At 47.9% G+C, this 26,749-nt stretch overlaps 1 protein-coding gene across 1 annotated transcript in view; it reads left to right on the top strand.

Annotated features, from left to right (window-relative positions):
• The window catches only part of LOC138489628 (uncharacterized), a 227,355-nt gene that overhangs the window by 85,237 nt on the left and 115,369 nt on the right, over nucleotides 1–26,749 (top strand). The window contains exon 2 of the mRNA XM_069617319.1: nucleotides 15,255–15,532. Coding sequence (XP_069473420.1) covers nucleotides 15,255–15,532 — 278 coding nt within the window. The remainder of the gene's footprint in view (nucleotides 1–15,254; nucleotides 15,533–26,749) is intronic.

Here is a 26,749-nt window from a genome sequence, read left to right as displayed (position 1 = left end):
TCTTTGGTCACCGGTTCCTGTTCAGAGATGGGGTTTGTCACTCAGTGTAAGGGACTCAGTGTACTTCTGGCCTGTGCAACATCGTCAGGTGCCCCAGTCGGTGTTGCCATTGACCACTCAGCTGCATTTGCCCTGTTTGCACTGGGAGGTTTTCAGTACAAATCAATGCCCCCTTATAAGGGCCCTGCGGGCAGAGGATTTGCTTGATAAAAAACAAAGGCTTGTCAGTGCTGGCTGTCTTCTGTATGTGTAACAATCCCCCTCCGTTTTTTACAGTAGTCTTTGTAGTATCAAAAGATTGGCGATCTTCCAAATCGCACTGACTAATAGGTAGGGCAAGAGAAACTGTCGGAATCACACAAGTACGGCAAGTCCCCTGTGTCTGGTCCAACAATGCTCGGAGGGGGGCAATGGGCTGCTGCAGTGCCCCTCAGGGCCCAGTTGGTTTGCCGCAATGTTTGTCCCATCATCGATAAGCCAATGCCTCATGTAGCATCTAGAGTCCATGTCTCCCTCAAATGGGAGTGTGGTCTTATCGGCAATGATAGAATCCTTGATGTTTTAAGCAGTTTTTTCCCCCGCTAGGGATCCAAGTTAACAGAGACATTGAATGAAGCAAGAAACTGGCGAATCTCGCTAATAAGGGAGTGGGCTTCTCCTAAAGACCATGCAGGATTATTGAAATTGGTTTCAGCGAGTCGCGGCAAGGTAATTGTAGTTACTAGTGACATTTTACTTTTTCAACCGTATTTTTCTTTTAGATGTCGGTGTGGATGGAAGTGCAGGTGTGGAAACAAATGTTGCAGGAGAGACTGGGTTTGACATGATGAAAAAGCACGCCAACATTTGGGGGCTCTTTCTCAAAAGGTACTTGGATTTTTGGAGTCAGTGTGCAAGATTATTTCCAAATAAGGCCACAGGCTTGTCTATGTGGTTGTGTGGCTGTAATGTCTGTGTCCAGTATCACATTGCCCTCCCCTGGCCTCCTCATTGGGTCTCATCTGTTTATAGCTCTGGTGATGGCCGTCAGTGCCAGTAGGCTTGCATGCACAGTGCGAGTTTTCGGGCTCCTCTACCGTTTCAGCCGATGGGTGTGCGATGGGAGATAAAATCAGACGAGGGCTGCTCTTTCCTAACATCAGCCTATTCTGCAGCCTGATAGACCTTCAACAGCCGTTTGTATTTCCCGGTAAACGGGGTGTTTGCAGGTTCCTCATGATTGCAAACACCCTGCAGGCGCTAACACTCGCGCCCTTTCCCCGCGCAGGCTTCTCCCTCGGGACGGGGGAGGCGGCGGGGAGATGGTATATTTAGCTGTCCTGGGGGGCATATGCATGACAATATTGATCAGCAAAAAAATATCAATCAGTTCTTTGTGAACTAGGCATCCATCCCTGCTATCTTCCCGTTCAGTGCATGTCAGCACAGCACCCCCATGTACTGAGTTGTCCTCATCAGGAGGTGACATGTCCTCATCCAGGGGCAGGGGAACATTCCGGCTGATGCTGATGTTGTGCAACATTGCACAGGCAAGTACAATTTATCCCACCTTATCGGGCATGTAAATGAGGGCCCCTCCACAGCAGTGTAAGCACTGGAAGCAAGCCTTCAACGGGCCAAAGGTCTGCTCGATACAGACCCTACTCTCGAATTGTGCCAGGTTGTAGGCGACCGGTGATGTCTGTGGATTCATAGTGGTATGATGAGCCATGAAATCTTAGGGTATCTAGAGCCACCTGTAAGGGAAAAGGTCATAGGTGTCAGTCACAGTGCATTGTGGATGTGTTGCCTGTTACAACGGCATGTTGATAGTCAGACTGTGCGTACATTTCACAAGTATTGTCACACAACATTATTTCCCATTCCAGTACTTGCATATGGAGACATCTACTCAGGGGGTGCATTTGCTCTGTCGTGGTGCATCATGCACACAGCTCACAGCCAGCACTCGTTGCTTTCGGGGTCTGTGATTGACAAGGCAACATGTACTGCTTCTATGTCCTATGATAATCAGTCAACTTCATCCTTTTGCATTCAAAGCAGTCACCTTGATCCTTTGTCATATGACCGACAGTTATCTTCATCTTTTGTAGCTGATTCCGGTGGTGCCCCTGGACATACGTTGCACACCCCCAGGTGGTGGGGGGGCAGCCCCCCAGTTTGAAGACCTTAGATGTATTAGAATGTGTAAAGTTGCATTGTGGTTTCAGTAGTCCAATGTAAGTGTAGGTATCCTATTGGTCAAATATTCATTGGCCATTTACTGCACCATTATGACTCATGTCCTGGTCCTGTGGGTTGTAGTCTGTAACGTGTGGAGTGTGCATGCAGGTCCGGCATGTACAGGGCCTTGACAGGGCATGCAATCGACATTTGTGGTGACACCCCCCCACATAGCATGTCAATTGTGCTGCAAAAATAGTGTGATGGCATTGATACTCACCCAATATCCTGGTCCATTGCCCTCTGTGCCTCTCCATGCATCCTAGGACCATGGCATCATCGGTGGAACCAGGGAAGTAAGTACGACAGTGAGTGATGATGAGCTCTTGATCACAGGTGACTTGGACATTAAGTGGGCGGTAATGCTTCCGGTTGCGGTAGACCTTTTCCGATGCCTGGGGTGCCACCAACTCCACATGGGTTCAGTCCAGAGCTGCAATGACATTGGGCATCTGGTCTAAGGTGTAAAAACGTGCCTTCATGACCTTCACTCGTCCCAGCCTGGTGGGTAGGGAAATGTACCATGACACATGGCGAAGGAGTGCTTGCAGCACCGGTTCCATGTCATTTCATCGCCTGCAATTTCATCCCCTGTCAAACTTTATTTATTGGTTTTTCAACTTGGTACAAACCTTCTCACCCACATTAGGGTGGATTAACTGTGCGCCTTCCCCCCTTCCCCGCCCTCTAGCCCCCCTCCACTTCGCCCCATGTTTAATGCCTCCATGCGTCTGCCCTTCTCTTCTCCGTGTTTTTCTTTCAGAGTGTTAGATCAAGAGGTTAGGCTGGTTACAAGTTTGTGCCCTGTGTTCTTTGGGTCCCTGATGTGGAAAGAGGAGTCACTTCAGCTTTGTTGACCAGGAACAATACCACCGGGCCCCAAATGTCTGGTGGGCGGGCATGGAGGGGCAGTGTTTTAACAAAGTCTGTCTCAACGTCCTGACAATAAAGGAAGTCTTTGCGCCAGTTAGTTGCTGTAGAGGGGCCCTCGACCCCAAGACATGGCGACTCTCCTACGTACAAGCATTAGTAACAATCCTGCGAGCTTCCTCACCGACGGTGAAAGTAGTCTTGTCATCCCCAGTAGGGCTGCCGTCGGGATGGGTTGTATCTCCTCGCTTACGATTGTGGCTGTCGTCTCCAGAACTTGGTTCCAGAATGGGGTCAGCTTGGGGCAGTCCCATGCGAGGTGGACAAAGTCGGCCTTGGGGTTCCCACATCTTTCACACTTTGGGGGTGTGTCGGGATGTTGTTTGTTCTTTTTCACCGATGTAAGGTAGGTCTGGTGTAGAAAGTTAAAATGGATCAGTTTAAAGCGTGAATTGAAAGCAATTTTTTGTGTTTGTCTCAAGATGAATGTCCAGTCTTCGTCTGGGATGGTTATTTGCAGGGACTTATCCCATCTTGCTTTTGCGCGGGTTTTGGTAGGGGTTGTGTCGGTGATGATGGATTTATAGATGTTCGACACGAGTCTGACTTCCCCTTGCGCCTGGATCACATTATGGAGAAGCTGCCAAGTCGGAGGCTGTCGTGGGAAGGTGGGAAAGAGTGTTTGTAGGGTATATCTGGTTCGAACGTAGATGAATGTGTCGAGGGTGGAGACGCCGCCTCTCAGTTTCGCTTGCTGGGGGGGTCATGAAGATGTCTTCAGTGAATAGCTCGCCTATAGTGTTTAAGTGGAGCTTTTCCACCCATTGGTGAAAGACCTTCTCTGATGTCAGCGGGATTCCTGGTATAAATTTGACAGGAAGGAGAGGCGAGTATCGTATTTGATCTTGATATTTTTGGGCAATTCTCTTTCAGATCTTGTATGTTGAAAGTACTATGTTCATGGTGTTATTGGGCACTGGGAGCTGGCTGATGATGACTGCCCTTAGCAGATTGGGTGATGCCAGGGCCCGCTCTATTTGTACGTGTGGTCCAACATTTGTGTGGAGTACCAAAAGCTAAGGAATTGTGCTTGAGCTGCCCAAAAGTATTTCTCCAGGTCTGGAAGGGCTAATCCTCTGCTGTACACCGCGAGAGTCAGTGTTGAGTGAGCAACCCTGGCCGGTTTACCTGCCCACAGCAGTTCGAGGACCATGCTTTTCAGTTTCTTTAGGAAGGATTGTGGTAACAGGATAGGAATGTTGGTGAATAAGTACAAAAGCTTCAGCAGGATCATCATCTTAACCAGGGAGGCTCTACCCCACAAAGTCAACGGCAGTGACTTCCAGCGCGTAATTATTTCCTGCATGGTTTTCGCCACTTCCTCGTAGTTGTCACAAAATACGTCGTGGTAGCTAAGCATGCATGCACCATGTACACCTCAGCAGGCACTACCACCACTAATCTGTATCCCCAAGCAGCGAACGCGGGATGTTTCCCCTGCAAACTGGAAATCGTCGACAAATGTCTTGGTAGCTGGGGTCAGCGGGAATAGGATGGATTTAGTTTGGTTAATTTGTAAGCCGGATACTGCTCCAAATTTAATTACTTCCCTCATAACTGGGTTTAAGTTTTCGGTGGGGTCGCGTATGAACAGTGCCACGTCATCTGCGTACAGGGATATGATCAGCTTGTGTGGTCCTATGTTGAGCCCCCTGAGGATTTGTTGTTCTCATAGATTTGAGGCCAGCGGCTCCATTATCAGTGCAAATATTAAGGCCGAGAGAGGGCACCCCTGCCTGGTTTCACGCTGCAGCTCTATAGGCGCCGACTTTGCTGCGCCTACGATGATGCTGGCTTGGGGGTTGGTGTATAATAGAGATATTAGCTTGAAAAAGCGGGCTCCAAGGCCCATCCTAGTAAGAACCGCAAAGAGAAATGGCCATTCCACCGAGTCTAATGCCTTTTTGGCGTCGAGCAATACTGCAACTGCCTGTTGGGAGGGATCGAGGGCTTCAATGATGCCAAATAGTCTTCTAATTCCGAAGGTCGTGTTACGCCCGGGTATGAATCCAGCCTGATCTGCGAGCACTAGAGCGGGCATCTGCGGCATCAACTTGTTTGTGAGGACCTTTGCCAAGATCTTATTGTCGAGGTTGAGCAGGGAGATGGGACGGTAAGATGCGCATACCTCTGGTGGCTTGCCCGGTTTATGTAGGAGGACTATGTTGGCCTCACAGGTGGACTGAGGAAGGGATCTTTTTTCCAGCGCTTCTTTGTAAACTTTGGCAAGGAGGGGAGCCAGGGTATCTGCAAACACCTTGTAAAATTCTCCCGTCAGGCCGTCTGGGCCAGGGGCTTTGGAGTTTGGGAGGGTTTTGATGGCCTTGATGATTTCCTCTGGCGAGATGTGTTCATTGAGGGGTTTACATAACTGCTCTTCTACGCAGTATAGTTCCGTGTTTTCCAGGTACTCTTGTAATGCGTTGGAGTTTGCGTTGTGTTTTGAACTATAAAGTTCCTGGTAGAATGTCCTGAATTCCTCAGCAATTCCCTCATCTGTGTGTATCAGCACGCCTTGTTTGGAACGTACTGCTTCTATTGAAGTTGGTTTTCTATCTGCTTTAATTAAATTTGCGAGGAGGGCTCCAGGCTATTGGCCTTCGCCGTATTGGCAGACTTGTCGGCTACGGTCCAGAAACTTTATTTTGCGTTCTGCTGCAGCGCAGAACTTCTGCAGTTCCTCTTTCAGAGCGGCTTGTGAACCTGGGTCATTCGAGTTTGTGCATCTGAGCTCAAGGTGTTTTAGTTGCACTTCGCTGGCGGTCAGTTCTCGCCTGATGAGTTTAAGGCAGGGACGTCATTTCACCAAAATGCCAGGGATAGCGGAAGTGACATCACACAACCCTTGACCCCCTGATGACATCACAGGAAGTGACAGGAAGTGATGTCATTTGACCCCACCCCAAAGTGATATCACGAGAAGCGATGAAACACGACCTTTCACCCGTTGACAAAACAGGAAGTGACATCACATAGCATTGTACACTACAAAAAATATGGTTATGACATCACTATAATGTGATGTACATTTTATGCAAGAATGAATCGCCATATGTAGCGTTAAGATTGTGTATAGGACCATATTATGAAATTACTGTGAATGCAAGCAGACTTCCATGAACAAATGATAATCATGTGTTATTATATAGCACTTAGGCTTAAGCGCTTTATATAGAAAAAATATACACCTGATATCATCCAATCTGTGTCGGTACTCATTTATCGACCTCAGAAGGATGAAAGGCTGAGTTGAGGCGTTTAAGAACAGACTAAATCAGTGACTCACCCCCTGAAGTGTGCCTGAAATAAACCTTTAATGAGTCTAGCAATTATTGTACAGAATTCCAGAAAGACACACTATTTGGTTTCCTATTCTTTCTTATTTAGGGTCAGTGCTGAAAGTGTTAGACTTGTGGCACTCCTGTTCTTATTTTTTCTTACTTTTTTTTTAAAGGGCCTGAACATGAAAGCCAGCTACTCCAGGACCTTGCATTACAAAAAACGAAAAAAAAATAAAAAATAAAAAAACAAATTTCTTTTTTCTTTTTTTTTTACAGAGGTCGCAAGGGAGACCACAGAGGTCGCAAGGGAGACCTCAGAGGTCGCAGTTGCGACCTCTGGCGTCCCCCAAATGACGTCCCTGGTTTAAGGATGCCGTTTTCTTTAGCAAGGCAAACTAACTTTAATGTTTCCCATATCGTGCTCATTGTGGCTACCGTGCCTATGTTGGTGTCTAGGAATGCAGAGATCTCCTCCCTTATTTCATATGCGAACACTTGGTCTTGCTTGAAGCGCCAGCGCTGTAGGGGGGGTTTGTAGCTGGATGGGCTGCAGATAAGGGTTACTGGGGAGTGATCGGAGTACGTTTTTGGTAGGATTTGGCAAGGACCACATGACATTGGGCTGTTTGTTGAGATAAATAGATAGTCAATCCTGGAGCTTGTGTTGTGCGCTGCTGAGTGGAAGGTGTATTCTTGTTGATCCCCATTCTTGACTCTCCACGCATCTATGAGATCGAAGGCGCCACCTATCTCTCGAATTTGGAGGCTGGCTTTGGAGGTGGTCTGCGGCGTGGACCGCGATCTGTCCTTCGCTGGGTCGAGGGCTGTGTTCATGTTACCTCCCCAGATTATGGTTGCTGGATCTTGAGTGGAAAGATGCGTCAGTACCCAGTCAAAGTTGTTAGCTCCATCTACATTGGGCCCATAGGAGTTGACAAAGATGATTTTTTGGCCTGCCACGATACCGCACACCAGGAGAAATCTGCCTTCAGAGTCCTTCTCTGTGTGTATTAGTATTAGTATTAGAAGTTGATTCTCCTGTTGATTAGGATTGCAACCCCTCTGGAATAAGACGAGTATGAGGAGAAATACCTGTGGCAGCCCCAGTTCTGCGCCCAGAGGTGTTCTTTTCCAGGGGGTAGTGTGTCTCTTGAATCAAGGCGACATCGATCTCATGCCTTTTCAGATATTGTAGGATCCTCCTGGTTTTAGAGGGGAGGTTGCCTCCTCTAATGTTCCATGTTGCGACTTTGAATTGTGTGGTTACTTTGTATCTTTAGCTTGATTTTGATGACACTGTGCAGAGGAGGTGTAGTGGACCATGGTCCAAGTCTTTGGCCGACATCTGGAGGGTTTGTTAGTGTTCGATGCAGGAGATGTATTGGTGGCTGGTGGATTGGAGGGGTAGGTCTTTTTTGAGGGCCGGCAGGGTTTAACAATCGGAAGGCGCATATCCCACCCCGTTCTCCTTCGTCCTTACTATCACGGGCAACCCCCAACTCGCCCGTTGAGTAACTTAAGTGGGATGTGGACTGCATCGATGCGTGTCCGTCACCCGGTTCCCCCCCTTTTTAAACTTTGAACTGGTAATCTAACTTGTGCTGTGCACGGGGCGCTAGGGGCCTCCCAAGTTGTGGGTTCCTGGGAGTACTTAACTCTAGTTCTAATTTCGGTTCAAGTGCGGATCTTGGAAGGAGGGTTGTGCCCCCCACCTATGACCGAGGCGCACTACCTCGGATTCCTCTGGTTTGCCTACTCTTTGCATCCGTGCGTGACTGGGGTTCAGTCCAGGGCACCCTGCTTGATCTAGGAATGCGTTTGTTTCCTCAGGTGTTTGAAAGAAATGGACTTTCCCATCGTGTTGTACCCTTAGCCGCGCCGGGAAGAGCATGGAGTAGGCTATTTGGTTTTCTCTGAGCCTTTGCCTGGTAGTGGTAAAGGATCTTCTTTGTGTCTGCACTGCTGGAGAGAAGTCAGGGTAGAAGTGGATTTTGTCTCCGTCGTAGTGTAGCTCCCCTTTTTCCCTGGCGAGTCGGAGAATTGCATCGCGGTCTTTGTAATTAAGTAATTTTACGATTATTGGCCTGGGGGGGGCTCCTGGGATCGTCTTGGAAGACGGGATTCTATGTGCTCTTTCCACGACGAACAGGCATGAGAGGGCCTCGTGCCCAAATAGTGTGGTGCATAGTGCTTCGACAAAGTCTTCCATTTTCGTTTGGTGTTGTTGCTCTCTCACTCCAACAATTCTAATATTGTTGTGCCATGAACGGCCTTCCAAATCTTCGCTCCGGGCGTTTGCAGCCTTCATTTGGGTTTCTAGTTGAGCCACTCTGGTCGCTAGGGCGCCCGTACTGTCATCCAGATTGGACACGCAGTGTTCTACCTCATTCAGGTGTTCTGAGTGGCTGTCCAATCGATGTTGTAGGAGATCGACCTTAGAGGACAGGCCATCCATCTTGTTGTTTAGGCTCCCTATGCCTGCTTTCAGGTCTAGCAGGAGTTCTTTGATGTCGGTGGAGCACGATCCTTCATTTGTTTGATGTGAGACTTCCCTCAGGAGCTCTGGTTCTTCTTGCATTCTGGAAGTCTTAGCGGCTGAACCGGGGTCACAATTCAGCTTCCTCTGCGACTTATCTGTTTTTCCCATTTTCTTCCAGCGGGGAGGGGGTACCTCAATATGGTGTCTGGAGCTTATGTAATCTTGTCGAGGCCTTGGTTGCTTTTCGTGCAGTGGGTGATGTGCATGTTGTGTGCAGGATGTCAGGGACCAGTATGGCGCTTTTTGTCGGTTGGTTATGCTTTTGTCTGGTCAGACTGCCCGCACCCACGCTGCAGAGATGGGGGGGGAGAGCCTGGCTTGTGGAGTGGTATTGTGCAGGAATCTTTATGTCAGGAGTGCTCCTAGCCTTAGGGCTGTGCTCCGGTCTCCTCAGCTGTGCCCTGGGGGGTGGGTAATTGCAAGGCGACGGGCTGACTTGCAGGTTGGTGGCGAGGTTGGCTGGGGCGTGCTCTAGCACTTGGTAACAGCGTTAAGATCTTATAAGGAGTCTGTGCGAGCTCTCGCTGCGCGTGCTGTACCTTTGTGTTGTGAGTGCTGCTGCGGTCTCTGTCTGGTTCGATCTGTGTGCCTCTCCGTGGCGTGATGCAGGATTAGCCGCTGGAGCTCGCCGGGTCTCCTCCTCAGACCTCCCTTCTGTGAGGCGCTGAAGAGGGGTGCCTTCCGTCGCGTCGAGCGGGCCGGCCGAGCGTTTCGCTCTGCCAAGAGGAGCGCTGAGGCACAGCGTGTCCCCGCCCATATCCTACGCGGCAGTTCACAGCCTCCCGGGTTCCCCGCAGCCACCCAGTGCACGCCGCGGCTGCCTGATGACTGCGGCCGCCTCAGCCGCGACTCGGCGTGGGGGGTTGGCAGCAGAGTGCTGTGGGAGTCGCCGCGGGACTTCCGATCCAGGCACGCTTGTGGGTGTCTCCACTTCGGTCCTGCTGGCTGGGTGGGTGGGGGTCGCCCAGTCTCTCTCGGCTCCAATTTCGCCCAACCCCAAGGGTGAGCGCGGGTACCTGGATTCCGGCAGGGCCTCTCTGTGGTCCACGGAGCTCGAAGATACTCTGGGGCTCCGGGGCACCGACTTTTCCCAGGATTTCGCTGGTCAGCAGGTATTTACACTGGCTGCAGAATCAGTGCACGGTCAGGGCGGGAGGGAACCAAAACTTGCAGGATTTCTCAGGATTGGGTTGCACAGAGCTCACTCGGAAGCAGCCATCTTGGATGGCCCTCTCCCCCTGTCATTTTAACGTGCACATTCCATTGTAAATGCTCATCTTTTTTTGTGGGAGTTCCCCCCCAAACTCCTCCCCCACACTTATTGTTGGCTATTGGCTACCCGCCCAAACCCTTATCTGCCCTTTCCCACCCCCCCTAAAATATTCGATCACCATTTTCGATGGAATGTACAGGTTAAAGTTCCAGGGGATGAAAATGCCAGCAATGAAGTTACTTGGAACCGGTGCTGGAAGCACCTGCATGAGAACATGAGAAAACGTGGCCTGGGACATGCCATGCAGTGTGCTGGAATGTACTAGTTGCTAGTTGCCAGGAAGCGCAGGACCTACACAAGCTTCACCAACGTTGGTATGGCTGTTCTTATGTTGACCTTGCTTCCAATGTTATCTTGGATTGGGTACACCTGTGGCCTCATTTCCATCACCTGTATGCATGGTGGAGGTATCTCTGCAGTGTTTTTGGTGGTATTACTGCCACATTTAGGCAAAGTTACCGCAATTTTTCCACCTTGTGATACTCCAGTAATATCCGTTTGACGGTATACCCGGCCGGCGATACAGAAAAACCTGCCAACTGTATTACCGCCAAAGGTATTACTGGCAACTCGTGATTCAGCGGTATGGTAAAAGTGACTGTATACCGGTTACTGACACTTTTACTGTATAACACCATACTTGTATTGACCCCCATAGTCGTTAGCCCCAACGGTTTACATTTTGAGAAAACTCTTCTCTGGGCTTTGATATTGCGGGCTGTGATAGAAAATTGGAATTCTCTCTTTACAAATGCTGTGATCCACCACAATATCTCCGAAACATGTTCCACAGGGACCTTCACTAGATTAAGCTGACTGTAACTTCATGTGTGCACTTGTTGATTTTCTTCCTTGCAGAGATCTTCAAACAGGGTCTGCTCCTTGCCCTGAGCTAAAATTGGTGAACGGCTGTTTAGAACCCCCAAGAAGGTCCCTCACCACCCGCCTAGTAACCCTGAACCAATCAGACTTTGGCTCCTTCTTTGCCATCTGGGTTGGGAGGGGACTGGTCCCATGGGAGTTCTGCTAAGAAAAACCAACTTGAACTTGAAGGGAACCCTACACCTAACTCTAAAATAAGCTAGCACAACAGGCACCACTCTTACCACACTACTCCAAACCTGATAGAGCTGGCATTGGGCCTCTCCAGGACCTCTTTCACATAATGGTATATTATGTTTTGTTTATATGCTTTTATTCTTTGCCAAATCACCAACTTAATCATCAACGTAAAAGTTTGATATTGTTGGAATTAGTGTGTCTTCTACACATGAAGATGCACGAAAATGTTGTTAGGGAGTGTACCGAGCATGGGCTTCAAATAAGTATTCGGCTGAATTCCTTTGAGTCAAGCCGCCATACCCCGATGTGTGATATTTTCTGAACAGGTTGCGGCGAGGGATCCATGGTAGATGGAAAATGTGAAGGTAAAGGTAGCATAGTGGGGTTGGGCAGGGTAAACAAATACTATATTCCAAAGAATCCCTGTGATAAATATAAGCTCTTTCCTATCTGCTGTAGCAACAGTTTTGTTGACTGCTGTGACTGCTTCGGTTTCCTGTTAGCTAAATGGTCAAGTTGGAAGCTCTTTGTTATATGCATGAAATATTGATTGATATTTTTTTATTTGTGTATGTATAGTTGCTGCATGGGTTTTGATTAAAAAAATAGACATGCACAGTAAAGCCCTCTGTCTGACATAGCATCCAGGAAAGGATTAAAGTGAAATCTTTCCCACGACTAATCACTATGAAGTCACTCTATGTTTGCACCCAACCCCTGCCGTCTTTTATATTATTCTGTTTTCATTTCCTTCATACCACTTCCTAACTTTCCTCTCATTCGTTGTCTTATCCGTTCCCTTCTTTCCTCTTTCTTTTCTCCTCACGTGTCCTTTGCTAGTCATTCCACCTTTTGTCTTTTCCTCTGTCCATCTTTCTCTTTTCTCCCTCTTTGACTTCACTTCCCTCTAAGCACTTTCTCAAACTCGCCCTTCATCTTTTCCCTTCTCTTCTTGTTTCCTTCGCACCCTACTCTGGCCTTCTGATTGTCTTTCCTGTTCCTCTTCCATATTTCAGCTGTGCTCCCCTCCTACCTCTCGCTATTTCCTCATTTACACCTTCCATTATCACACCCCTCCCTTCCCTATCAAGATGTCCTATGCAATACATTCTCCGCTCATGGATTCCTCTTCTAATTCCCTTCCTCTTTTTCTTCTTTCCTCACCTCCATCTTTTGTTTCCTCTTTCACTTTTCTCTATTTTCGAATGAGTAGAGCACTTGACTGCTGTGGCGGAGACTTTACACTTAGCATTGAACACATAAGTGCACATTTTGGTGATATGTAGGGAGACCTCCTTTAGATTTAGTGCACATTTTACTTTGCTATTAGTCTATTATGTGCAAAACAGTTGAGCACAGTGGGAGTAAGCTGGGGTCCAGCGAGGGGACACTGACATGATTGCCTAGTTGCAGTCCTTCTTTGCCACTTCCTAAATCTTCTAGATTCTCCAAAAGCCCACAGGTCTGTGAACACTTACTCCCCTTTGGGCATTACTAGAAACAGTCAAAGGGGGGGGATATTTCAGGGCTTTCTCCACAATCTGCAAGAAGACTTCCTACTCTGTTCATAAGAACCTCCACTCCTGAAGCACACACTCTGTTCCTCAACATCAGTTCCTTCCTCCAGCCTAGCACCTTCCCCTGTTCCACACCTATATATCCAGACCAACGATTTAACTATCACCACTTCACCCACCTCACCTTACTAGATAAAGTACTTCAGGTCTACAGGTTCACTTCCACCACTGCAACAACACTGAACCAGTGAAGTCTCCTTGACCTATAATCGACCTTGCATATAGTTCACCCTATAACTCTGCTAGCAACCATCACTTCCCGCTTGGGCATCACCTAGACAGCATTGGAAGGTTCACCTCATTCCTACTGGACAGATAAAATGTGCAAAGGAACTCCACCAGATCCCCATATACCAGTCACTGCCAGAGTCTCCTGCAGCTTAATAACCTCACCTACAACCTATGATCTACCCAAGTAGCATCTGGTGGTCCTGCAAGATATCTCCATACACCAATACACTGATGACTTGCTGACAACACACAACTATATCTTAAAATATCACCAGACAACACAATCCATTGTGTCAGAACTTGCCTGAACACTATCCAAAACCTCTTGTTAGCCATCTATCTGAAGTTCAATCCAACCAAAACAGAGATTGTGCAAATCAACAGCAGCATGCGCCAGTCCCAGTTCTAGAGATGGTTCTTGGACACAAGTCTTCATTGCTTGAACCCCATCCTCATCACTAGTGCCTCATCACTTTAACTTTATCCTTCAGGGAGCATGTGCAAATATCAGCATGAGTTCATTTTGCTCCCAGAATCAAGCCATCATACCACCCGCTAACTGCCCCACTCTCAGTCGCATGTTCAAGGATAAGTCTTATCATAGCCGACTCCCACACTCAACCCTGGCACCCATGAAAGGCTACATGCAGCCACCTACCAGATAAGAGCTCCCCTGGTGCCTGCCCCTCACTTCTGGAACTTGCCATGTTTGCCTGAGTGCCAAGAAGCCCATCTGCTGGGTCTACTAGTGCTTTATAAAATGCTAATAGCATAACATAACAAGGACACATTTATTGGCTTCCCCAAATAGGTCGCACCTAATGTATGTATTATGTCTTCATGTTCTAGCACGTGAACTCACTTTGGCTCTCACTGAGACCCTAGCTCACCATTCGACTTTGAACTCATGAGTGACATGTTCACTCAGTGTTCCACAGCAGCACATTGAGGATACTGACAGTATCCAAATCTGATGACAACACTCATTAACCCACCCCTCCCCCCAACACCCTCTAAAGTCACTACCTCTCTCTTTAATTCTTGCCATCTTCTTTCTCTTCCCTTACAATATTTATTTGCCCCAGATTTCTTTCCACTGTTATTTCCTCTTCTTCACCTTTTTTCTTTCGTTCCTTCCACATCTCCATCCTTCTCACCCTTCCACTATAGAGCTATGTAATTGTCCTTGCATGAGCTTCTGCGTGCCAGAACTTGGTATATACGAACTACTCCCTGTAAAATAGGAAAATAGAAATATATCAGTTTATTTTTTTAAATTATGTCTTTAATCATTTACACAACATTTTGATAGTTCTTTGTTTCGAAGCAGCAATTTTTGTTATGTAAAATGCAACCGATTGGTTTTCTTATATGTTCCTTCTCTTGTTTCTTTATTACCTCCTCCTTCTTTCTTGCCCGTTACTTAATTCTTTGTCCATTTTGTCTTTCTTTTCTCCCCCTTCTTTATCTCCACCCTCTATCCTGAAATTCCTCTATTCTTTTTGCTGTACAAATATTTCCTCATATTTGCACTTAATTATTTCTGTTGCTCCAATTCTTCTGTCTTTGGTACACTTTCTGCTTCGCCTTTTTCCCTTTCCACTATTTTCTTTTTCTTTGTTATATACTCCCTATCATTATCCTCCTTCTTTGCATTTCCACCCTAAAGCCCTTCCTCACCCATCCCTTTTTTCTCTACTATTTCTTAACCCTCTTCCCTGTCTGCTCTTTGTATTGTTATGCTTTTCAACACTTGCATCTCTTTTTCCTCTGATCCCTTTTCTTCTTTTGCTTTCCTCAATTCTTTACTCCTCCCTTACCGTATGGTATATATGGCTCCATGAATTCTTTCCTTTTCATCTTATCGCCTTGGGTTTGTCTTCTACTTCCAGCAAATATATTTGTTCCTCTCATTTGCTCCGTTCTCTTAAATCTTTCACTGTCTCTGTCGTTGCCTAAGTGCATTTCTTGGCATGTTTATTTGTCCCTCCACCCTCTCTCCCTGCCCATTCTCGATCTCTTTTCACATTTGGACTTTTTGTCTCCACTAACCCAGTGCCCATCCCTTTTCCTCTTCCTTTTCCCCACTTTTCACATCTTCTCCTGCCTCCACACATCCATGTGTTTTGTTCTTCCAGCCCTTCGTGGAGAAGGAACTGCTCCTACACTGTATCCCCTACAGCTGTTAATGGAAGAGAGGCAACTGAAGTCCACCAGTTGGAGCGCTGCGATGCCGGCTTCTGTCCTTGTCTCTCGTGGGCCTTTCATCGGGACCAGGATGATGACATCCCGCTCAGCGACCTCTTGGAGGACATGTGTTGCAGCCAATGTGGGGCAACCGGCGAGAGAACTGCATCCACCGACTCCGCAGAAGACCGGGAGGAGGCTCTGGTGGAAGATTCATGGCCAGAGGAAGGTGAGGAACTAGGACCATGAGCACGGACACCTCCCTTCACTGCCAAAGCCTGGGTACCATGGCAATACAAAATAGCATATTTGATAGTAACCATTAACCAAATTGTTCTGAAAGCTCAAGTGTGAAATAATGAATAGTGAATTCTTATTGTGGGTGTCCAGATGGAAAATGGGTAGCAAGTGGTGACAGCCTTTTGTTGGCGTACTAAAATGGACTGTAAAAACATTGGCAAAGTGACTTTCATGTTAATTCCCTCCACCAAAGAGACAAGAATACTGGCACAATTTTAAAGGAGAAAGTCTCCTGCTTACAACCTTCAAGTATTATCGAGGGAACCCAGCTATACAGCCTATGTATGTGAAAGAGATATTCCTCTCTGCGGAGAACACGTGACATAACTGGAAATGGAACAGAGCTCACTGTATCAAGATTCCAGCAGGAAATGTGTGGTTATACAATGCCATGCCAGCTTACACTTGCAGTGAAGAAAAAGGAACACAGAGGGACACCCTGGGATCTTCCCTTTGACTTAGTCTAGCATTGCACCACCAGCCTTGATATCACATCTTCATCTCAGTAGTACCAGCCCAGGAGCCATTGACCGTCCCATATCTGTGCCTCTGTGCCTCCTCACCCTCAAAATAAACTTTGCTTGTTACAGGCACTTACCATGAATAATGACTGCACCTTCACCTGTGAAGATTCAATTCCTGAAGTTCAAAATGTAAGCTTCTGTTTACTTTATTAAGCATTGAAAATGCCCACTTGCCCAGTCCCACATCATGGCAAAGTTAACCATTATTCAGAAATCACTCTCAACCATTGTGTAACTCAACCACAGCTAATACAGCCCATCACTCGCCCCTACCCCCAACTCACACACAAACACTTCCCAATCAACCTCAACTGCCCCACCATCTCGTACTTGCAGCTCGCCTGGACACCATCGACCCATATGCACTCAGAGACACACTTACTCACAGACACCTTAAGTAGTCAACCATGTGAACAACTTTCCTCACTGCCACTACCCACCTGCAGCCACCATCCCCCTTCTCACATGCATGCATCCATACTTCCACCTGCCTATATACAACCCTCACACACAGCCGTCCTCGACACTGCTTACCCTGAACCACCCTGAACTACAATCACTCATCACAGATATGCTCATCACCACTAACCCACGCTCATCTTCACGCCTTTCACTCATGGCCACCCACCTCACAATCCATGAATGAGGCCCCTAATATATCACAAGTGAAAGTAGTTCCTGAAGTACATGTCATCCCTGTCTGCCATGACATGCCTTCTTTTGGCTGCATCTTTAGGTCAGCCATGTATTGTAATAAAAGGCCGGTGACTGACACTGGTTAACACATTAGTCTCCTGGTACCAGAGTGTGGGCACTCTAAACAAATCAATATGTTTCTGTTGAAGAGCATATCCACGTCAACACGAGTTCAGGGAGAATGCATGCAAGTCATGGATCTCAGTTTGCACGTGCAAAACATCCTAACCCTGTTTTCAGGCCGTCGCTACATTGTGAATCAAACTGGTGAAAATGTGAGTGCACCACTTTTTCCCCATGGTGATTGATAATGGCACACACCTGTGATGGAACAAGAGAGGGGTAATGACTTAGCATGTACATTTGCAGAGTGTGTATTCACCCTCAGGGGTCATCTCACATGACACATTGGGGGCTTGAACCTGGATCATGTTGGTCTTCCTCTCTGACAGGAGGGGAATCCAACTGTAGTACAAGATTGAGTAGTTCAGGATGCACGTTTGGCATGGTGCGCATGACAGCGAGGGTGTCTTTGAGATTGTTCTAGAGCCATGTAAAGAATACCACTGCCTTGTGTTTTCTGGCCAGGATGTCTCTGCTGCCAGTTGGTAAATGGGGCCACATAAGCCAACAAGGACAACTGCCATTGTGTGAGAGCTAGGAAGTCCAAGACATTTGCTTTGGCCATATACCGGGTAACAACCGACATGTTCATAGTGATTAATAAGGGGTCGAAATCATATATCGGACCAGGTCATTAGCTTTGGATAAGGTGTTTCCATTCGGGGTTGCCATACGCCGTATATGCTTAACTGGTGGCATCCAAAAAGGCTACCAGTCTACAGATGAACTGTGGCTTGCACTGATTGAAAGAAGTGGAATAACACTTTGGGTCTCCAAAGAAGCATTTCAGCAGTGTCAAAGGAAATGAGTTAGGTAGAACTAGCTGAGCGACAACTAACTCCAGAAGCCTGAGGTTCTGGGTGTCATACCCTCTGCTCATTCCACTAGTGAACCCAGGTCCCCTTCAGCCCGACTGACCCCACAACCCCCACAACTCACTTCACGTAACTCTCATGGTTTCCGGGGCTCACGTTGGCAATCCGGTTTTGCCCGCGGACGGGCGCAACATCGGCCCAAGGTTTGCACCCTGCATTCACGCCTACGACCTTTTCTTCATTGGCAGTTGCCCGGGAGACTAGGAAGCAGCACGCTTCGAGGAACGCATCCTCGTCACGTTGCCGTTTCCATCCATTCACGTGACCGAGTCTCGGTCACGTGACATGTTCTCACTTCACGTGACCAGGAAGCGTTCAGTACAAAAGCCGTAATTTGCTTTCGTACCGCGCTTCACAGCTGTTTTTTCTTCGGAAACTCTGTTTGGCTCTTGTGCTTCCTGTGTTTGCTCTTGGAACCTGTACCCGGCTTCGTCTCATGGATTGTGTTTGGATTACCCTTGGCTTTGGATTGGAACTTTGAATTTGCTACTTGCCTGCCGACCTCAGACCGTTTTATGGACTTGCTTTTGGATTGCCCCTGGCCTGACTCGGAATTCTACGGACTCTCCTGCTATCACGTGCTCTTGCCAAGTACTAAGTAACCCGCTCCAGGAATGAGCCCAGGTGGGGTTTCTTTCCGGCTGCTTCCGTGGCATCTTGAACCTGTCTGCGTGAGTCCTGGAACCCTTCCACACCCCTAGGTTTCCCTCAGTACTTCTGACAACACTTGGTAAGGTCTTTTGTTTTACCTACCTTTGCACGAGTTATTCCTGCTTGCCTGGTATTTAACCTACGTTTCTTTTCAGCTTCCTTGGGGTTTCCAGCACTCGGCGGCGTCGTATCTCTCCACCTGTGGCCTCAAGGGTTATACAGGGAGTAGCATTATATCTCCCTGTGTGACAGTTGGGGACGGAGGTCTCACATATCTGCATGACGATCAAGGTCTAACAGACTGTGAAGCCATTATCGTGCCGGATATGGAGGGCGCCGCAGAGGACCCCATGGCTGCTGTAATTCAAGCAATCACGGTACTTCGGGCAGACATGGTTGCTGCTAATACAGCAATCTACCAACGTATTGATCTGTTACAAAGTGCCCAGCATCCCCTGCCCTCTGATCCGGAGCTTGGGGATGCTGCCCCGCTACCCCCACTGCCCGTAGTCCCGAACAGAAAACATCCCGGATCCTGTTCCTGTAGTGCTACCTTCCCCCTTTCCCCTGGCAGCCCCCGAAAGGTTCCAGGGAGACCCTGGGAAGTTCAGAACGTTCCTTAATCAATGTAAGTTGCACTTCCTATGCAGACCCCTTGCTTTCCCCGATCCCACTACAAAGGCGGCATTTATCCTTTCACACTTGCCAGCATAGCTGCTACATGGGCCAAACCTCTGTTAGAAACCGACCACCCCGCTCTCTATTATTTCGATCTCTTGATAACTGAAATGTCACGTGTGTTCGATACCAGACACAAGGCGCAGTCTCATGACTTAGAACTGTTAGAACTCACTCAAGGCAGAGGGTCCCTTATCGAATACATCACTCGATTTAATCAACTAGTGGCGGAAACATCATAGCCGGAAAATAAGAAATCAGTGGTCTTCTACCGGGGTTTAAGTAATTCGATGAAAGACGCCCTCTCAGTGGTCCCATCCTTGCCTACCCAATTTCCTGATCTTGTTGATTTGACTCTCCAAGTGGACGCTCGACGTTCTGAACGGAGGGCCCAGGCTGGGTCTCTCTTCCCCTCAGGTACACCCACACCTGCGTCCTCTTCTGATGCCTCCGGGGAACCCATGCAGATCGGAGGGGTTAGGTCCCCTATTACTTCAAGGGAAAGAGAGAGGAGGAGAACAGATAATGCCTGTTTCTATTGTGGCTTGAACGGTCACTTTGTTAAAGAATGTCCCCGTCAACCTAAACCAAAGACTCAGGTTTTTCGCACAGCTCGACCCTAGAATTGGGGCCTGGATCGAGTGCTTCCTGTCAGACCCCAAACCCTGTTCCTGCATTTGGCCGCATTAGGCCCATTCAGGTACAGGCCACCCTTCAGCCTACCCCTGGCACCATCCATCCAGTCACTATCATTATCAATTCAGGAGCCACGGGGAATTACATTGATATCACCCTAGCCCGAACACTGAACCTACCTTTAGTTAACAAAATCCAACCAGAACCTGTACAAGCAGTCGATGGAACTGCATTGACCTCCGGTCCCATCAAACAACAAACAGCACCACTCATGTTAACAATCCAGTCCGTGCACAGTGAAACCATTAATTTCGATTTGATCGCCAATCCCCAGTTTGGGCTGATACTAGGGATACCCTGGTTACGGGACCATAACCCTCATATCAATTGGGGAACGGGTCAGGTGCACTTCGAGTCGGAGCTATGCCAGAACTTCTGCCTCCCTATGGTCAGAGAGGAAGGAACACCTGCGTCAGTATCGGGGGGTATCGCACATCTCAGGGTGTCAGACAATCTCGAATCTCCACATATAGTGGGCATGGTTGCCGCTAATGTCCCCGCGGTATACCATGATTATGCTGAAGTCTTTGACCAGGGTTCTTCCGAGGTACTTCCCCCGCATCGCCCCTATGATTGTCCCATTGATCTAACCACTGGGATCCCAGTACCTGTGGCTCGAATCTATTCTCTGTCCCCATCCGAGGATCAAGCCCTTAAGGACTATATTACGAAATCCCTACGTTTGTGCCATATTAGACCCTCCAAATCATCAGCTGCCAGTCCAATCTTCTTCGTCCCGAAGAAGGAGGGCGATCTTCGTCCCTATGTGGACTACCGACGTCTCAATGCCATTACGGTCAAGAATCGGTATCCCATACCACTTATCTCTCCCTTATTGGACCGCCTAACCAATGCTTCCGTTTTCTCCAAACTGGATCTACGGGGGGCGTATAACCTCGTCCGAATGCGCAAAGGGGACGAGTGGAAAACCGCCTTCTGTACACAATATGGTCTTTTCGAATACACTGTCATGCCTTTCGGGCTCTGCAATGCCCCGGCCACGTTCCAGCATTTCATGAATGACGTTTATTGTGATATACTGGACGTGTTTGTGGTAGTATATTTAGATGATATACTCATCTTTTCACGTAGTCTGGAAGAACACGTACAAACGTTCGAGAAGTGCTCTCTCGCTTGAGGAAACACTCCTTATTCGCTAAACCTGAGAAATGCCAGTTTCATGTAGATAGCATCGAATTCCTGGGGTTCAACATCACACATGGTGGCCTGGCGATGAATTATTCCAAGGTACGAGCGGTCTTAGAATGGCCAACTCCGAAGACCCTAAAGGCCCTACAATCTTTCTTGGGTTTCTCCAACTTCTATCGCCGCTTTATCTCTGGGTTCTCTTCCATAGTGTCACTGCTTACGTCCCTTACGAGCCCTCACACCCCTTTCGTCTGGACGGAAGTACACCAAAAGGCCTTTGAGGATCTAAAGACGGCCTTTACTACCGCTCCCGTATTGCAATATCCCGATTCCGAACGTCCATTCATTGTCGAGGCAGACGCCTCCTCATTTGCTCTAGGGGCAGTTCTGTCACAAACCTGTGCCTCCACTGGTCGTTTGCATCCCGTGACCTACCACTCCCGTAAGTTTAGCTCCATGGAGGCCCATTACACCGTCACCGAGAAGGAGCTCCTGGCGGTTATGGACGCCTTTCTGGTTTGGCGACACCACTTCCTGGGGGCGAAGCATAAGACCACTGTGTTTACCGACCATCAGAATCTGCAAGACCTAGCCTCCCTTAAGTGTGTGAATAGCAGACAGGTTAGGTGGCATCAGTTTTTTGCAGCCTTCGACTTCCAAATCAGGCATCGCTCTGGCATGGCTCACGGCAAGGCTGACGCGCTGTCTTGTTCTCCTGGGGGGGTTGAGCTACCTGTCTTCCCCGAGACACTCCTACACCAAGGAAACGTTATCTGTACCTGTACACCCCCATTGGCGCTACTTGACACGATCCGTACTTGGGTACTGCAGCACCCCGATCAGGCATCAGAATGGGACCCTGTATATTATGATGGATTACCTTATGTACAAAACCGTCTAGTCCTACCCACCAGCGAAACCAGAAATATAGCCCTGGAGTGGTCCCACGACTCCCCTGTCAACAGTCACCCGGGTCAGGACCGTACTCTGGACCTCTTGAAACGCTGGTGCTGGTGGCCCTCCATGAAGCGGGACGTGGTACAGTACGTACAGACATGCTCAGTGTGTGCCCAGTGTAAACACTGCAGGGGCCGACCGGTGGGCCTCCTACGACCGCTACCCATTCCACCGAGACCTTGGCACACTCTGACCATGGATTTTGTAACTGACCTTCCTAGGGTCTGGGGATTCGACACTATCTGGGTGGTAGTTGATACCTTCACTAAAATGGCCCGTTTTCTTCCCTGCCAGGGCATTCCATCAGCCCCTAAATTAGCGAACCTGTTTTTTTAATCCATTTTTTGTTTTTTTGGCCTGCCATCGGTACTCATTTCGGATAGGGGTTCTCGGTTTACGTCCTGTTTTTGGCATGCCCTGACCGGCCTTCTCGGTATTGACACGCGCTACTCCTCTGCCTACCACACAGAAACCGATGGTCAGACCGAAAGGACGAACCAGTCAATGGAACAATACCTGCGTTGTTTGACTGTGCAACTACAAACAAACTGGTTGCAGGCCCTCCAGTTTGCGGAGTTTGCCTACAACAATGCTGTCCATGCTTCCACCGGTTCCTCACCCTTTTATGCTTTGTATGGCCAGAATAAGCGGGTTTATCCCGTCCCTGATATCTCTTCGGCGGTCAATCCGGCCGCTGCTGCCTGCATTCGGGATATGTCCTCCGTTCATGCAAACACCATCACTCACGTCAGAGAGGCGCAGGCATCAATGAAGTCCCGGGCAGACGCTAAACGTGACCCGGCCCCGGTATATTCTGTGGGGTCCCGGGTATGGTTGTCCACCCGTCACCTTCGCTTGGCGGGTTGTCGGAAGCTGCTATGTAAACATAGAAAACACTAAAATGGATCAAATAGAGCAAATGTTGCCTGTAAAACCTTCCTCGCTGCACCTGACCTTCCCCAGCTAGTATACAGCTATGGGCAACTCAATGGCCTCAGGAAAACCCTCTGGGGAAGAAAACCCTGTGGTGGTTTTGTTCTCAATTCCTGTATCTTGGGATGGTGTAGTTCCGGAGTGCAAGATGACTTCAGCAACACAGGAGCCAGAGTTCAATAACTCAGGATAGTATGAGACTGCTGGAGGACCCCTGAGAGATAGAAATGGGAAGGTTAAAGTCTGCATGTAAAGCACCCAATAGGAAGGAAGGTGAATGACTGTGAGTTACCCTGAAGTTGAAGGTGGGCTCTGATCTTGAGACTTCTAGATGGTAGATTTAGAAGAGAAGCACTGGGAAGGATAGCTTGTGACTAAGCTAGGAGCCGGTATACCTTTGAACCGTCCTCTGGATATTAGCTGTAAGATTCTGCTTGGGTTCTGCTGAAAGCGGTGTCATCAGAATCATGGGCTGGAAGTAGAATGAGTTAGTGAGCGGTAGCGGGAATGGCGTTCTGTGCAGGAGAGAGAAGGGAGATGCCTAATGTTACGAGGCGACTGTTCCGCGTACCAGGAAAGGACCTGATCGGGTCACGGAATGGTATAGCGGGCAATGTACTGAAAATGTGAATCTACAAAAGAAGGTAAGGATTAGCGGAGAATCGGGTAATGTAGAAAGAATGCTAAAGTGGGGGGTTGGATTCCATACCATTGCTAGGCAGCGAGTTAGCATTGCCTGATTGCCTGAAGAGAACGCGTCGGTGAAAGGAAAGCATTAAAGCGGTTCTGTGGAAGATGTGAGAGCTGTGTAGGGAAAAGGAAAGTAGTTCGAAAGTTCAGAGTAGCATGGAGGAAAGCTTTCAGCCTAGGATCGAACTTACGGAGCGATCATCACGTGCAAGATTAGTTACGCGTAGTGCATTGTGCTGATCCTGATAACTGCTTTCCTTCATGAAAGAGGATGGGGCTGCAGCCTGAGCATTGCAGAGGCTGAAATGGCACCTGCCGCTTTGGGCGCCCTCTTAGGAGATGTATACTTGATGAGACCCTCCAGCGCCTCCAAAGAGAACAAGGGATCCCATATGGACTAACATGGTGACAATTTCAAATGTGATTCATACATTGAAATTTAAACAGTTGTTTGAGTAGCAGTGAGTCAGTTGTGTGAGCAGTTTACATGAATAGCGTGACAAAGTGATAGAGCAGTAAAAAGTTGTGTGAGACAAGGTATTCTGAGAGAGAGTATGGAGGGAAGAGGGAGAGAAGAAGACAGACCGTTAGATATGTTGAATTGGAACCCTCCTGGGATGGGGCACATGGATGGTCTTGGTGAATCATGGAGGTATGAGCTTACCGATATGAAGTGGTAGAGACTAGTAGTGAGTCTTTTGGTGTGCCGAGGAGGTCGCCCAACAGTTAGTCATGTGGTTCATCCATTACACAGTCCTGTTTTGCTCTGGAGCATGTAAAACGGGAAGAGGAGGAAAGTAGGTTAGGACCCTAAGGGGGATGCATAGTTGCTGGTGCAGGATGCAGTGTTCCCGTGTGTGCAGTTTTAGATCAGATCTGTGGGGCCCAAAGGGCCGGTGTCGAGCTCAGGTAAGAACGTGGCTATTGTGGTACATGTAAGCCTGCCGAGTGAGGTGGGAGGGCCAGAAGCAAGGTTGCTGTCGGAAACATGGGCTGTGTATATAGTTGTCCCAGTTGAGGGTCTTAAGTGCTAATAATTGGAGAGCATTGTTAAGGTGAGGAGGCTGGATAGGTTAAAATTGTATTTAATTGCTAACGGCTGATAATAATAATAGGTGAACCCAGGGCAGAAGCATAATGGTGCGCTTGCAGAATAAAGGCATTTAGTAAACTGTTTGTGTGTGGACTCTATCATGGGGTGATGAAGCTTTGTTAAGTTTCATTGTGTCAATGTTTAGCCTTGAAAATAACCCCTGAGGGTCGAAACACTTGTCAGCAACACTAATACACACTTGTTACATCGTTAAAACCAAGACTATTGGCCTCATTACATGGTATGCGGTAAGGGTTTACTGGTACCAGTAAGGGCACCGGTACCGGTAAACCCTTAGAGCCTTACTACGAGGTCCCTTTGCCGGACCCGACCTCAACGGCTGGTTTTACCAGCCGTTAAGGAACGGGCCCGCAAAGGGACCTTGGTGCTAATTACGGTACCGCAATTTGCGGTACCGTAATTACCTCCTTCCCCATTCCCATTGAGCCCTATGGGGGCAAAAATGGGAATGGGGAAGTGCCTTGGTGAATGGGGAATTACCGGCCCCGCTCACCTTGGAGTAGGCCGGTAATTCCGCCATCCACCAAGGCGGACACGGTAAAATACCGGCGGCAACCATGGCGCTAATAACGCCATGGTTACCGCATACCGTGTAATGAGGTCCTATGTATTAATTGTTAGAGAGAACACACTCTCATTCTCATCACAGTACCTGGCGTGAACGTGAAGAATCTCAAACCCCAACTCCGATATCCAGCCAAGGCTCTGGGGGCACTGTCCTAGGTAGACCAAACCACACGCAGCAGGGCATGCAGTATCCATTAAATCAAGTGCGGCAGTCCTGTTTTTCTAGTGCTCCTGCCAACTCTTACATATTCTTCGAATTGGCAAACTGCAGCATCGAATATCAAGATGGCAGAATACCTGCTAACCAAAAATGATGATATCAAAATGCTGTTCACCCCAAGGGGATCTACTGAACACGCATTTAGACCAATGACAAAAGAACCGGTAAATTTGAGACAGACATTTCTAAAATTGGAAAGATTGTGTACAAAAGAAATAAACTAATTCTGGGAGAAAATAACCTTGCACAACTATACTTATCAGGACAAAATCCCTAGGGGTCTCCGGATACTCATATTTCCTGTTTTTTATAACCCCAAAGATGCAGACCTGGCCCAGAAATGGGAGGACAACTTATTGTTAGGCTCAAGAGTGATGTTAGACTTACTCATAAAACATGCTGACCGAGGGCATCAGAGAATAGTAACATACGTTGACAACATGAAGAAATAAATCAAAGAACACCCGGCTGCGGCAACCACAAAGGAGAAGAACTACAGAACTATGTATGATATATTGAAGAGACACCAGGATGAAGTAAAGCTAAGAAAATCAAGAACATTCTCGATGGATGAAAAAGATTGCAGGGACGACCAGGTATTGACGTTGCAGCCAATACATGATGATATGAATAAAAACATCTTCTAGGAGAGTACACCAAGCGCTTAACCCAAAAACATTGCCAATACTAGCGATATAACCAGGTTAGTTCACCAACAAGAGACACCCCACAACAAGGGTCGTCTTTTTTAGAACAAGTCCAGAGATACAAAAAAGGCACCGGAAAAACCAAACAAATACGCAGAAGTGCGTACACTTCCAGGATCCTATAGAAGTAAATATGCCAATTCAGAGAGGGAGAACAGAGGAAAGAGGGGTGGTATACACAAACCCCAGCTCAGACGGTGAGCCAAGGATTACAAGATCCAGATTTCAGAAGCAGCAACAGGACCAAAGACCACAAGTTTAGTACTGAAACTTTCCAACTATGTACTCACTGAGACAGAGGAAAACATGGTCAACAAAGGGCTTTTGTTCGACCTGATAAGCACCACGAACTACACAGACGCCCACATAGATCTTATTAAGTATACACGAAAATTAAGACTCAAGAAATTTTTTGCTAAACAGATACCATGGAAACGATCTACGAATACTAAGCCACCATTGAGTGAAACCACTATTGAAGAACTGGGTACCCAGCCATTTTACCAAAACCAATTTCAGAGTGGTACATTTCAATGCGGTCAAAACACTGAAAAGCACTGAAATTA

Source organism: Ambystoma mexicanum, chromosome 9 (genome assembly GCF_040938575.1).
Source record: "Ambystoma mexicanum isolate Mex_15411 chromosome 9, UKY_AmexF1_1, whole genome shotgun sequence".
NCBI classification, from domain to species: Eukaryota; Metazoa; Chordata; class Amphibia; order Caudata; family Ambystomatidae; genus Ambystoma; species Ambystoma mexicanum.
This window is presented reverse-complemented; position numbering and strand designations above follow the sequence as displayed.